This window comes from Dreissena polymorpha, chromosome 13, assembly GCF_020536995.1.
Source record: "Dreissena polymorpha isolate Duluth1 chromosome 13, UMN_Dpol_1.0, whole genome shotgun sequence".
Classification (NCBI taxonomy): domain Eukaryota; kingdom Metazoa; phylum Mollusca; class Bivalvia; order Myida; family Dreissenidae; genus Dreissena; species Dreissena polymorpha.
The window spans coordinates 39,203,143-39,216,930 of record NC_068367.1 but is presented as its reverse complement, the minus strand read 5'-3'; the positions used below and the strand labels follow the sequence as shown (position 1 = coordinate 39,216,930).

At 36.8% G+C, this 13,788-nt stretch overlaps 3 protein-coding genes across 3 annotated transcripts in view; all 3 read right to left on the bottom strand.

Moving 5' to 3' along the window:
- Positions 1-917: 917 nt before the first annotated feature.
- LOC127854604 (uncharacterized) lies at positions 918-3,380 on the bottom strand. The gene is made up of 2 exons (XM_052389668.1): positions 3,230-3,380; positions 918-1,771 (listed from the first exon to the last, which is right to left on the bottom strand). The coding sequence occupies exons 1-2, from the start codon at positions 3,378-3,380 to the stop codon at positions 918-920; spliced, it is 1,005 nt and encodes a 334-aa protein (XP_052245628.1).
- Positions 3,381-3,578: 198 nt separating this feature from the next.
- LOC127854603 (uncharacterized) lies at positions 3,579-4,166 on the bottom strand. The gene has a single exon (XM_052389667.1). It carries the CDS (start codon positions 4,164-4,166, stop codon positions 3,579-3,581), a length of 588 nt encoding a protein of 195 aa, XP_052245627.1.
- A 7,943-nt stretch (positions 4,167-12,109) lies between these two features.
- LOC127855484 (WD40 repeat-containing protein SMU1) overlaps positions 12,110-13,788 on the bottom strand; it is a 60,965-nt gene continuing 59,286 nt past the window's right edge. Inside the window, exon 13 of the mRNA XM_052391128.1 lies at positions 12,110-13,684. Within this exon, the coding sequence (XP_052247088.1) occupies positions 13,586-13,684 (99 nt within the window). The 3' untranslated portion in view covers positions 12,110-13,585. The remainder of the gene's footprint in view (positions 13,685-13,788) is intronic.

The window sequence follows — 13,788 nt, the reverse complement described above, 5'->3', positions numbered from 1 at the left end:
ACGCCATATTCTCATGGTAGTCATTGAGGGTAAGTTAAAATTGCTTGACGAACAACAAAGTTACAGTCCAGTTAAGCTTTATATGGCAATATGTTTTGTTTTGACCATAATTTTGACCACAAGACCTTTGATAAAAAAAAAAGCGATGGTTGTTACATGTGAAAAGTTGTTTCAATGGTGATCATTTCTGTAAGTTATTTTAAAACGGAATGTATAATGACAGAGTTACAGACTGAACAAGCGTTTGAATGGTAAAATCTTACCTTTAATCTTTGATCTGTGGCTAGCCTGCCAAGAGAGTCATGATGGCCCTGAAAAGCTCAGCTAAATATAAGAAAAACTCAAATTAGTAATATTAAAAGTTTTTTTCCCAGCAAAACATAGTGAAAGGTAAAGGAAATTAATACACACCACTGTAAAGACGATGTAAATGATAAAGCGTTGTGTTCAGGTTCGTTCCTTTAGTTCAACTAACAATAACATAATAATAGGATATGACGTTACTTATAAAACAACGTTACATAAATTGGCGCGGCGTTACGGCGGCGTTACGTTAACGCGCCAAAAACCGCGACATTCTGGGGGCCTCAAAATGATTAGGCAACATATATCAATGAGTCTGATCAAAAATGTTAATCCAACAAAAAATACATGAAGAACAAATTATTAGTCAAAATAATTATCTCAATTACTGTCAAGGATCGATTAATCACCCAAACCCCAGAATAGATTGCACTGTCTTTGAAAGTTCACTTTGTATCACATTTGTAACAATCACATATTAAGCACATTGTTTATCAACTGTTTATCGCTGTTTCTCACCTGTTTAATCACAATGTTCATCACTAGTTTCTCTCGGTTTCGCTTCCACATAGCACTTCTAACGGATAGAGTTTTACGATTGGCCTAGTTGTGTGTCAATTACACGTGCGTATTTTGGCCGCACGTGTTAACCCGTCATTTCCGGTAAGCAACTCTTCAACAACTGCGAGTTTCCAACGTATCCTAGGGGAGTCATCTTGGATTTGAACCACGTCGCCTACTCGAATGCTCTGTATGTTGTTGCCGGTCGCCCTATGATATTCACGAAGACCCGTCAGGTACTCGAACTTCCACCTCTTTTGGAACTGACTTATGATGTGAGCTTGTAACTTAGCTCTTTTGTTGATCTGGGAATGGTCTAGGGTTGGAATCATCGTAGAATCGTCAGAATTGTCGGGATATGGAAGGGTCGTCACCCTCCGGCCGTATAAAAGATGCGTCGGGGTCAGGGGCTCTGGATCGGCAATGCTGGTCGATACATGGGTTATTGGTCTATCATTCATCGTAGCCTCAATTTCCGTTACGATAGTTTGAAGTGATTCAAGACTAACGTAAGCACGTCCAAGTGTCTTCTTCATGGAAGTTTTGGTTAAGCCAATCAGACTCTCCCACCATCCGCCATACCACGGTGCTCGTTTCGGTATAAATCTCCATTCTGTGCCCTGGTTACGTAGCGTTTCTTGTAGGGAGGGGGACTGGAACAATTTCTTTAGATGAGAAGCTGCTGCCATATACGTAGTCGCATTGTCCGAAATCATTGTTGTTGGTAACGATTTCCGGCTGGAAAACCTTCGGAATGCGTTGAGGAAAGATTCTTCCGACAGGTTCGGAACCACTTCAAGAAGTACAGTGCGTGTACAAGCGCACGTGAACAAACAGACGTAAGCCTTGGATTCACTTCCGGATTTTTCCTTAACGTTAAGGGCCCCAGTGAAATCTAAACCAGTCACTGTGAAGGTAGGGGCATCTTGAACTTTAATCTTTGGAAGTGGAGGCGGTTCAGGCGTTCCATAGGATTTTCCAGACGTTTTCAGGCAGGTGGTGCATTTTTGTAGTACCGATTTAACGCATTGACGTATAGCCGGGATCCAGAACTTTTGCCTGATATGCGTAACTGTTGCGTTTATTCCGGCATGGTGTTGATTTTTATGGACGTGATGTACTATCAGTCGTGTTACAGGATGTCGTCGAGGCAACAGGAACGGAAATTTCGTCTGGTCATCCAACGGTGCATTATGTATTCGTCCACCACATCGGACAAATCCCTCGGCGTCATGGAAAGTCGTAACTGTTTCACTAGGGTAAGTCGTGCTGATGAAGGGGATCTCATGTTGTGTATTTCTTCGTGAAAGGCTGTAGCTTGGCAGTTTTGAATCACTTTCGTCTCTGCTGCACGGAATTCACGCACTGTTAGCAATCCTTGGTGTCTTTCAGTTTTTGGGAATCTGCAGTTCTTCACGAATCTAAGCACGTATGCAAGTACTCTCAGTAGTTTGTTGTAACGGTTGTACCGGTTCATGTCTATGATTAAGTGTAATCCATGTTGAGGACTAGATTTATTGTGTACCGTGGTCACAACTGTTGTTTTACATGTCGTCTGCTCATCTGATGTCATCTGCTCGTTTGCCGCTGCTTGTTCTTGTTGGTCCCAATGCGGTCACTTCTGTTCATCAGCTATCCACATCGGTCCACTATTCCATAAGGTATTGTTCATGAACTGTGACGCTGGAATTCCACGGGTAAGTAGATCTGCAGGATTGTCGTAAGTTGGGCAGTATTTCCAGTTGTATGTCGCAGATAGGTCATTTATTTCTCTCACTCTGTTTGAAATAAACCGTTTTAGTGGTTTATTGGTTTTCAACCAATGTAGCACGATTTGACCTTCGCACCAGAAGACCACATCTTTTTTAGAGAGGATTCCTTGTATGTGTGAAGCAAGACGAGCGCCAATCAAAGCAGCCATTAGTTCTAACTGCGGAAGTGTGAGCGTTTTTAATGGAGCAACTCTGTTCTTCGCTATAACTAATGAAGATTCTCTCCCTTTACAAAGGTAGGCTACTGCTCCGTAAGCTTGAATGCTGGCATCGACAAATACGTGCATTATGGGGGGATCGTCTGCTTCATGGTGGGAGGTATGTTTGTCGTCTGCATGATGAAAATATCGTCGGGGGAAGGAAATCGTAGTCACTTCGTTGAAATCTTCTGCAAGTGATTTCCATTTCTCTTGAAAATATTTCGAAAGTGAGATGTCCCAATCAATTTTCTCTTTCCATATCTCTTGCATCAAAATCTTGGCTCGCACGGTCACTGGGCTATTGAAGGAAGGATCTCTTAGTAGCGTTCTCTATGGCAGGTATATCACGTGGTGCATATGACAAATCATCTGAAACTGCATGCCAACGCATACCCAGGACTTTGGTGATTGTGTCGTTGTCTAGGCAACCTTCTGCTTCCGCGAGTTCTCTAAGACGGGGACTATTTGGCATCCATGCCCGCAGGTTAAATCCGGCAGTAGTCATCAAATCGCGTGCTTCCCGGACGTAGGTTAATGCTTCCATCTCGTGCGAAAAGCTCGACATAACATTGTCTACATACAGGTCTCTTTTCAATGTATCTGCGGCGTTGATATGGGAATTCATCTGTAGATGTTTCAGAAGGACGGCATTCAGTATAAATGGCAAGCAAGTTGCGCCAAACAATACAGCTTTAAACCTGTAGGTGATTAATGGGCTTTTATGGTCGCTGGGGTTACTTAGCTAGAAAAATCTCGTCGAATCTCGGTCGTTTTCGTGTAATCTCACGTTCAAAAACGCTTTCTCTATATCTGTGACTATGGCGTACTGGTGTGTTCGAAATCTCAGGAGTATAGCTGTCAAGTCATTGAGGATAGGTGGGGTAGATTCAAGGCAGTCGTTTAGGCTCGGGGATTCACGTGCTTGTCGACAGCTGCAGTCGTACACCAATCGGATGGGTGTAGTGAGGGAATCTTTCTTGACGCCATGGTGGGGTATATAATGGACTTGCTGGGACGGTTGGGAATCTTCTGCGACCTTCTCAATAAAGCCTCGTCTCTCCTGCTCTTCTATAATCTGTGCGTACTTCTGTAAGATGAAGGGGTCTTCACTAAGACGCTTGATAGTGACTTCAGTCCTTCGCTTCGTGACACCGTAGTTGCTTGGTAACGATGGGTGTTCCTGTTTCCATGGTAATTTTGCACAGTACTTGCCATCGGAAAACGATATGAAGTTGTTTTGGTAATTTTGAAGATATTCAATGGCTGTTTCATCTTTCTCGGCTGCGTGTATTCCAATACTCTCTAAATTCCAGAACCGTTCAAGCGCCATTTCTTCAGATTTGTGGGACTGGGGTATCATGACATTTAGGACAGTGTTCATTGGTCTATTGGGATAATTGCTGTGTAAGGGGCCAGAAAGAAGATATCCGATCTTGGACTTTACTGCTGTAGGCCCGTCTCCGCGTATAACGTCATCTTCTACCACATTCCAGTAATGGTCTGCTCCGATTAATAGAGAAATCTCAGAATTACAGCCGTCTGTAATAGGGTGGGCAAGTTTCAATCCTCGCAAATAAGGCAAGTTGGACGCAGCATTTCGTAATCTAGTGTTCATGGGCGTGGCAATGAGTGGGACAATCAAGACTTTAAGAGGAATTTTCTTACTTTCCTCTGCGTGTAGGTAGATAGTAGCGTTGTCTATGTGCTGTACTTGGTTCGTTGTGCTTCCAAACGAAGATATGCTCATTTCTTCTGTTGAATCAGGGACAATGTTCAATTTCTCGGCCAGCTGTTTGGTTATAAATGATCTTTGGGCACCTTCATCAAACAGAATGTTAGCTTCAGAATCGTTGAAATTATAACTTACTGTGGCTTGCGCTGTTTTCAATAAAACTCCAGTCTGTACTTTTGTAGTAGTGTGTAGCACTGAAGCATCATGGGAAGGGTTTTCGGACGTGAAATTGCGGGACGCAGATTCGGACTTCCGGTCACATATGCTCGTATGATGTTTTCGCTTGCATTTACGGCATCTTCCGTACACTGAGCAACAAAATGGGTTCCTAGACAATTAAAACACAGTTGTTTCCCTTTGACTATCCTCCGCCATTCGTCTACGCTTGTGATCTTTTCACATTCCGTTGTAGAATGGCTGTCGTCGCAAAATACACATTTCACCTCATCTTTTCGTGTTCGTGTAGAATGGACTGCGTTGCTAGGTATCTGATTTCCGTTCATCCTTTTAGGCTTCGTTCCTGTATAAAATGAGGCTGTAGCGTCAAATGTGTACATTTCACTGCTATGTCCCTGTGGCATTCCCGCTTCTATAATATTGATTTCTTTACTAATCGCCCGTCTAAGATCACTTAGAATCCAATTTGCATCTCCATGATCACGAACCAAATTTCGTCGTATTTCCGCCGGAAGCTTCCCAATAATAACTGGTACCAACAATGTCCCGTATGTGTCCTGGCTCTGTCCTAGCGATTCAAGCCCACGGATTTATGCCTCCATCTTATCTTGGAAAATTCTCAAGCTCTGTAAATTGTTACTGGGCGATGGTGTTTCTAACAATCCTTGCATATACGCATTTATAATCTTGTGAGTTTTACCGAACCTTTCCCTGAGTAAATATACAGCTTTCATATAGTTCCCGTTGGTAAGTGCAAATCCCTCAATCGTCCGCGCGGCGCTACCCTCCAACTTTGACTTCAAATAACTAAACATCTGGACGTTGGACAAGTTGATATTAAAATGGACCGAGGACTCAAAGGAATCCCAGAAAGACTGCCACTGTAGAATATCACCGTTGAATGTGGGTAAGGACAATTTAGGTAATCTATGAAATTGGGAAGAATTTGAATTTATACCTGTCAGATGAATGGTATCGTATGGATTACGTAACGCATGTGTATTTCTGTTCTCCAGTGTAGTTGGTGTATCGTCGGGATGAAATGTCGTCTGTTGAATTTCCAACCTCGTATCCGCTTGATCACGCTGTGCATCCAAGGGATGAAATGTCGTCTGTTGACCTCCTAAACCCGTATCCCCTCGACCACGCTGCGTATCCATTGGATGAAATGTCGGCTGCTGACTCCTTATGCTCGTATCCCGTTGATCACGCTGTGCTAAGGGATGAAATGTCGTCTGTTGACCTCCTAAACCCGTATCCCCTCGCCCACGCTGCGTATCCATGGGATGAAATGTCGGCTGCTGACTCCCTATGCTCGTATCCCGTTGATCACGCTCGGCGATAAGTGTGTCTACTTTCATGCGTAAATCCATCATGTAAATTTCTGTTTCCACAATTTCATCTTCGATTCCGTCAGTTTCAGTGTTTGATAAGATTTTTTCGTTAAGTGTCTCTAGCATTTCCACTTTTGTCTCCAAAGTTTTCAGAAGTGAGTTGATTTCTATCCGCGTTCCATTCTCTTTCTTTTCGTCGATTTTTTAAGCAAAATAGCGATTGTGCGTTTAGTACCTCCCCTGTTTGATCGTAACTTCTGTAAATTCATCGTACTTCTAGTGTAATAATCACGGCACCAAAATGTAAAGACGATGTAAGTGATAAAGCGTTGTGTTCAGGTTCGTTCCTTGAATTCAACTAACAATAACATAATTATAGGATATGACGTTACTTATAAAACAACGTTACATGAATTGGCGCGGCGTTACGGTAACGCGCCAAAACCGCGACAACCACATAAGTCAATACGTGGTTAACTGTTATTAACATAAAAAACATGAATGACCCTGACAAAAATTTGTACAATGAATAATAATTACATCAAATAATTAAATATTTATTGTAACAGAACATATAGTGGCAGTTAAAGAATAACATGTTATATGACAAAACTATTTCTCCAAAAAGGTACCCTGACGTTCATTTAACTTTGCTTAACAATTACACAAAACTATGGTAAAGCATCAAACATGGTTACGCTTATATCATGCATTATTTTTCAACGACAATATAACCAAAACAAGAGTTCCGCAGTTGGAGACAGAAAATAAATAAGTATGACCCCCAAACATGACTTTGAACAAATGACCCCAATTTCAATACGGGCCATCTACTGTCCAAGGCCAATTCACGTGAGAAGTTTCAAGCCAATCAGTCAATTAGTTGACGAGTAATTGAAGGAAAACATTTGTTTACACTTATTGTGAAAGTAACCTTGACCTTTGACCTAGTGACCCCAATTTCAATAGATCTCATCTGCTGTCTAAGTCCAATGCACATTGGAAGTAATAAGCCAATCGTTGACGAGTTATTGATCAGAAACGATTTCTTTCTTATTGTGACGATGACCTATGACCTAGTGACCCCAATTTCAAAAGGGTCATCTACTGTCCAAGGCCAATGCACATGTGAAGTATTAAGGCAATCGGTCAATTCGTTGACGAGTTATTCAGCGGAAACGATTTTCACTTATTTGTGACAGTGATCTTGACTTTTGACCTAGTAAGCCTAATTTCAATAAGTGTCATCTACTGTACAAGGCCAATGCACATGTGAAGTATCAAGCCAAACGGACTATTCGTTGACGAGTTATTGATCGGAAACGTTTTATTGTGATAGTTGCATTGACCTTTGACCAAGTGGCCCCAATTTCAATATGGTTCATCTACTGTCCACGGCCAATGCACATGTGAAAAATATCAAGCAAATCTGTCTATTCGTTGACGAGTCATTGATCGGAAACAAACTGGTCTACCGACAGACCGACAGAAGTACCGACATCCAGAAAAACAATATACCCCCTCTTCTTCGAAGTGGGGGCATAATAAACTAAAACAATTCAAATGAAGTATAAGTAGCATGCTAAGTACAGTTGATTCCTTGCAACAGATGAAAGCATGGTTTTAAATTGTGTGGCACCTCAATAGTTCATCCAACAAAAATTATTCAATTAAACTGCTTTAAATTGTAACTGCTACTTCATTTGGTGAGATTTTACACATGCCCCAAACATATAAACAACACTTACCACCACCTGTATATTTTATTCAATATAATACATACAACGTATGCATGCATATGATCATAAAACAAAGTGATACCATGTAGCAGCAATAATATTCAGACATGTTATACAAGATATGCTAATATATCGTTTTTTTGATATTGTGGTTTCCTTTAGATTAAAAAAAGGGGGTTAATATGTAATTTTGTTTGTTTGTGATAGGTGTATAAAAAAAGGAAAGGAAAAAGAAAGACAACAGAATATTTATGAATAAGGATGAGTTGCATAAAGAAGGTAGAAACCATACTGGACTTTATGAAAGTTTAATGTGTTTCAATTTTTGTTCAAATATATGAAGTGTATCATTGTTTAGGGCTATTTCTTTTTCAATTCGAATCTTCAGTTTTAAATAATTGATAAAACAGTTCATTGTAGGTATATGTTTTCAGTATTTCATGCTGAATATAAAATATTTGATTAATATAATGATATAATTCCCAACGTTATTAACCTCTTGTATTTTGAAGGTATTTATCCCTAAACTGATGTCTACGAGGGATAGTTTAACATTTAATTGTTGTTTCTCTAGAAAGGTTGTCAATTGATTCCATAGAGATTGAATATGTTTACACTCCCAGAAAAGGTGTTCTATTGTTTCAATATGTTCATTATACATATCGCATAGATTTGCGTTGGATAGGTTGCACTTGAAAATATATTTATTTGTAGCTATGATTCTCTGGATGTATTTATATGGAAAATTTCTTAGTTTAAACCACTAATGCTTTGCATTGACCGTTCCAAGGCGGTGATCCCAGCTTTATTCTTGTATGTGTTTATTTTGTTTTGTATTGTGCTGTTTTGTACTGTTTGGGCAATCGGTCACTTGCCTTAAATAAAGGACCAACTAATTGTTTATAATAGGAATTAAATACTGCTTCAGCAGCTGGAGTTTCACTTCTTTATATTAGTGTGCAATCGGTAGCTGATTTATATGGCATGAAAAATATTTGTTTCCAATTAAATTCGTTTTCTCCAAAAAGGTTTTGCCATTTAGTTTGAGCTTTAGAGATTTCGGTAGGGTTTTTAATTTGAAGTGTGTAAAATATTTTGTTCGTTTTGTTTTGTTTTGCAATTATATTTTCTACGAATGCTTTTTGAGTACATGTTGTGTTATTTGTATTTGTAGCAGCTTTAATATGTAAGGGTATACTTTTTATTAATGAGTAGTCATATTTTTTTTAATTCTGTTTGATATACTTTATTTTGCAGTTTTTTAATCATTATTCAGTCAACTAATCGGGCGCCAGTGTGATAAGGATTCTTCCTTTTTTCCAGGTTTTGGGAAGAGTGATAGTATACCTTGTTTTTGTAGTGTAGTTAAGTTTTCGTTGTTAAATGAATAGTTAGGTGAATTAATTAAATGTGTTTTGATATCATTCCAGAATATTTTATAAAATGTTCCTTAAAGTGTTCAGCCACAAACCTAAAGCTGATATAGCGGCCTTATTACAGAAAACCATGTAGAGCGAATAAACATTTTCTTTATTTAAACGACGTACAAGTAAAGAACAAACTTTCCTTTGAACAAAATTGTTAAACATAAATGCAAGAGGGCCAATTCAAAAATATTAAAGTGTTAAAAAACATTTGTAAAGGACAAAATACAACTTTATAAACAATTATTCTACATGGATATTTAACTAAGTCTACTAGAACCATAAATAATGTCATTGTGTGTATTAACCTATACTTATAAAAGTGTGAAATGAATAATTGCATTCCACGCAAAACTGGAGCAAAGAAATATACAAAGTATAAATATAATAAGACAAATATCAATTTCAAAAAATAAATAAGAATCTTTTGACAGCGAATGGGAATTGTTTAATGCAAATTGTTTCAAACACTTAGAATTTTAATTTTAAGAATTTTGTGTTTTTCTTAACCTTGTACAAATGCTAGTTACAGCGTACCGCCATTTCACAAATAAATGTAGAACCTAAGTGCCTTTAAGTATAATTGTAAGCACCTCTTAATGTTTCCCTATGCTTTGTTTCATCTGTTATTTCAATTTATACTTACGTTGTCTATATTTACTGGAAATGTCTTTTTATTATTGTTTCTCTATGTCATTTTCATTTGTTATTACGATTCATATTTACTTTTTGTGTCTACTCACTCTAAGAAATGTTTTTTTTATTTGTTCCTTCTCCTATTTTTTCCAACACAAAATTACATACAAATATTTCATTCTTAAAATGTGTACCTGATTCAACGTTAAAAAATTATGTACTTTAAAGTTTCTTGATTCAACAAGAAAACAAATTTTGTACTTAAGTTATGTAATCTCCAACAAAGAAATTCCCGCCTGTAGCTTGTTTAAGCAAAAATTTATCTTTTCTTTTTCATCTGTTATCACAACTCATATTTACCTTCTTGTCTACACACACTGGGAAATGTCTTTATTTTTCTTTTATTTTTTTCCTATTTTTTAGCAACACAAAATCACATGACATTGTGTTTTTTTTTGTAAAGTGTGAACCTGATTCAATGAGGTAACAAATTATGTACTTGAAAGTTATGTAACTTCCTACAAATAATATACTCTTGCCTTTAACTTGTTTTAGCAAAAGTAATTTACACTCTTATGAGCATATTACATACACGAACATACATATGCTCTTAAAGAAATTTTCTTATATCACTTAAGATTTGTTGTATACAGGATTCAAATCTCTGATTGCATTACATAATTATGCTACTTTGCATATTACATATGTATTTGTTTGCAATCTTGAAATAAATTGTGATGAAAAACATATAATTATAAATTGATGTTAACAAGAAAAAATATAGATATATTAAAAACGCTTAAAACATTAGTATGTGAATATTAGAAAGAAATAAAACAAACTGGTAAAAGATTAACATGTTTTATTGAAGTTTAAAAACACAAGATATATAAGACTATTTAGAAAGTGACCAAAAGTATTCCTTGATGAGTCATGCTTTAATCGTGATTTTATGAACCAATGATCTTATTTCAACACATAAATATTACATAGACAAATTAAATACCACTGTGCATACGAATCGTTTGTTAATACTCGTGTTAATACTCACAAACATCAACGCTCACAAGAAACCTGTCTGGTAAAAAACATATGGGGGTAACCGACAATTGGTTTTACCTTTAATTCAAATTCATTTTCTCTTATATAAAGTGGAAAAAGAGCCAAAATTTTGGATTTGTTTGTAGTTACATTCACAACCCTTCCAAGATCCTCCTTTAATATCTCATACCATATTTTTTAAATCGGAATTACAAACATAATGATGAAAATATGAAAAACTTAATTCCTACCATGTTAAAGGCCCAAGTAACTTAAACAGGATGGCCATTAAGGGCAAATTTGAGCTTGAGCTAAACCATTTTCGAATCTTTAAATAATGATCTAGAACTAGGTCTAATCAGGTAACAAGGTTTTTACCAGACGACCTTAATTTAAACTCTGAAAAGAAAATGCTAAGATAAACATTCTGTTCAAGTTTCATCAATATTGAGTTTTTAATGATGCTTCTATAATGGTGACAATTGTTTTTAGGATTTGTCCTGATTACCTTATTTTGACACTCGTGATTCATAATCAAAATAAGCTTACATATTACCAAGAGTAACATTCTAACAAAAGTTTATCAAAATATATTCTTAAATGTGGCCTCTACAGTAAAAGGTTTTTCAAAGATTTAACATCATGGCATTGTTTTAAAACACATGTGATCAAGATTCAAACTAGAACAAACCTTAAGGAACATGTCCATAAATAAAATCTACGCACCAACACATTCATATCAAGTGTTACGTTGTTGTTTTTTGTTGTTGTTTTTTCCTGTTTTAATGACTTTATTCACTAGGTAATATATGCACATACGATCAATTTACTACTTTGAAACAAAACTATTTAACATTGAAAACGAGTAAGTTGCCACAGCATTGTCCCACAATTATGGATGCTGCGCTCTTGTTGTAGCAGACTGACTGTGGGCCTTAAAGCCCTTCACTCTTGTTAGCAAGCGTTGCCAGCTTCTTCTTGCCATCACCAGCCAGCTGAATGATAGTATCTGAAGTAAAATTACAGACCACCACCTGTCCAAAATCAGTCACATGGATACCAGATGGTGCTTGTAGGTCTGGGTCTGTGATGGTTTGAAGAATTGTGCCATCTTTGGCCAGGGTGCGCACCTTGTTCTGGGAAGGGTTGGTGACATATATGTGGGTAAAAGATAGAAATATAACAAACCGTTAGAAGTTCAACATGTTTTATTGAATTTTAAAAACACAAGGTAAGACAATTTAGAAACTGACCAAATGACTCATGCTTTAGTCATGATTTTTTGAAGCAAGCATCTTATTTTAACACGTAAATATTACTTAAGAACATTAAATTCCCCTATGTATACAAAATGGTTTTTAATACTCACATTATTTTTTGAAGCAAGGATCTTATTTCAACACGTAAATAATAACTTAAACAAATCAAATTCCACTATGTATACGAAATGGTTTTTAATACTCACATTATGTCACAAACATCAACACTCACAAGAAACTTGTTTGGTAACAAACATATGGGTAGTAACCAACGGTTGGTTTTACCTTTAATTCATATGTCTTTTTCACTTATATTCTCAAGTGGAAAAAGAGCAAAAATGTTGAACAAAACTATATGCAAACAATACTTATACAAATCAATGGAATTACAAACATACAGATGGAAATATGAAATGCTTAATTCATACCGTTTTATAGGCCTTTTTGGCATTAAGAGGATTGGCATGATGGCTTTAAAGAGTAAAATTGAGTTTGAGGCAAACCAATTTTCGATTCTTTAAATAATGACCTACCACTAGAGGGTTACAAGCTTTTGCTTTGATCGGACGACCCAAACTTGAACTCTGAAAAGACATTGTAAAGATAAATATTCTGATCAAGTTTCATCAAGATTGATTTAAAAATGATGCTTCTATAATAGTGACAATGATTTTCTAAGATTTGACCTAATTACCTTATTTTGACTCATATGATTCATAATCAAAATAAGCATAAATATTATCAAAATAAACATTCTGACAAAGGTTTATTAAATTTGAGTCATAAATGTGTCCTCCACAATAAAAGGTTTGTCAAAGATTTTACATCGTGGCTTTGTTTTTAAACACATAAGAACCACATTTAAATGTGGCCTAGATATTTTCAAGATAAAAATTCTGACCCACTTAAATAAAAATAGAGTCATAAATATCATAAATGTGTTCTCTAGAAAAAGTACCAATATTTTTTCTAATATTTGACCAGCTGACCTAGTTTCTGGAATCATGTGACTAGATATTTTCAAGAAAAACATTCATGAAACTTTCATCTAGTTTGGGTGAAAAATGTGGCCTCTAGTGTAATAAAAAGCTAAAAGTTTCCAACATGCAACGCAAGACATACGGTGACCACAATAACTCAACATGAGTCAAGATGACCTAAAAAGCACATACAATTAAACACAAATGTACTAAAATGAAGATGAATAGACAAGCAAAGTTTGCTGTTCCGTGTTTAACATTTCTTAAAAGTCTTACACCGACAATATTATATTTTTCAAGCCTTATGTAAGCAACCTCCTTTTTTCAAGTCAAATGCCAGCAACACCATATTTTCCATTAATTGGACAACGTTGAGCTGTTATCCAACCCAGATAATTGGACACCGCCGAGCTATTATCTGCTGCAGCTAAGGTTTCCAGAGCTTGAGTAGTCCATCTTCGCTGTATGTGGCCACCAGATTCTGATGAGGGTGATGCGAGATGCCAATGACGTCTTTTTCGTGAACCTGAGGATGTAAAGTAGTTGGATGAAGTAATACTGTTGATTCTTTTGTTGTCATTGATATGAAATTTCATGGATTCATTAGATCTGGCATTTGTGTTTGATTGT

Bases quoted from the DNA above. Each gene is read 5' to 3' on its own strand.
- LOC127854604 (XM_052389668.1), bottom strand. From the start codon at position 3,380: ATGGAAGCATTAACCTACGTCCGGGAAGCACGCGATTTGATGACTACT. The intron at 1,772-3,229 runs GTATGCGTTGGC...CTACCTTCACAG, and splicing joins CACAATCACCAAAGTCCTGG to TGACTGGTTTAGATTTCACT.
- LOC127854603 (XM_052389667.1), bottom strand. From the start codon at position 4,166: ATGGCGCTTGAACGGTTCTGGAATTTAGAGAGTATTGGAATACACGCA.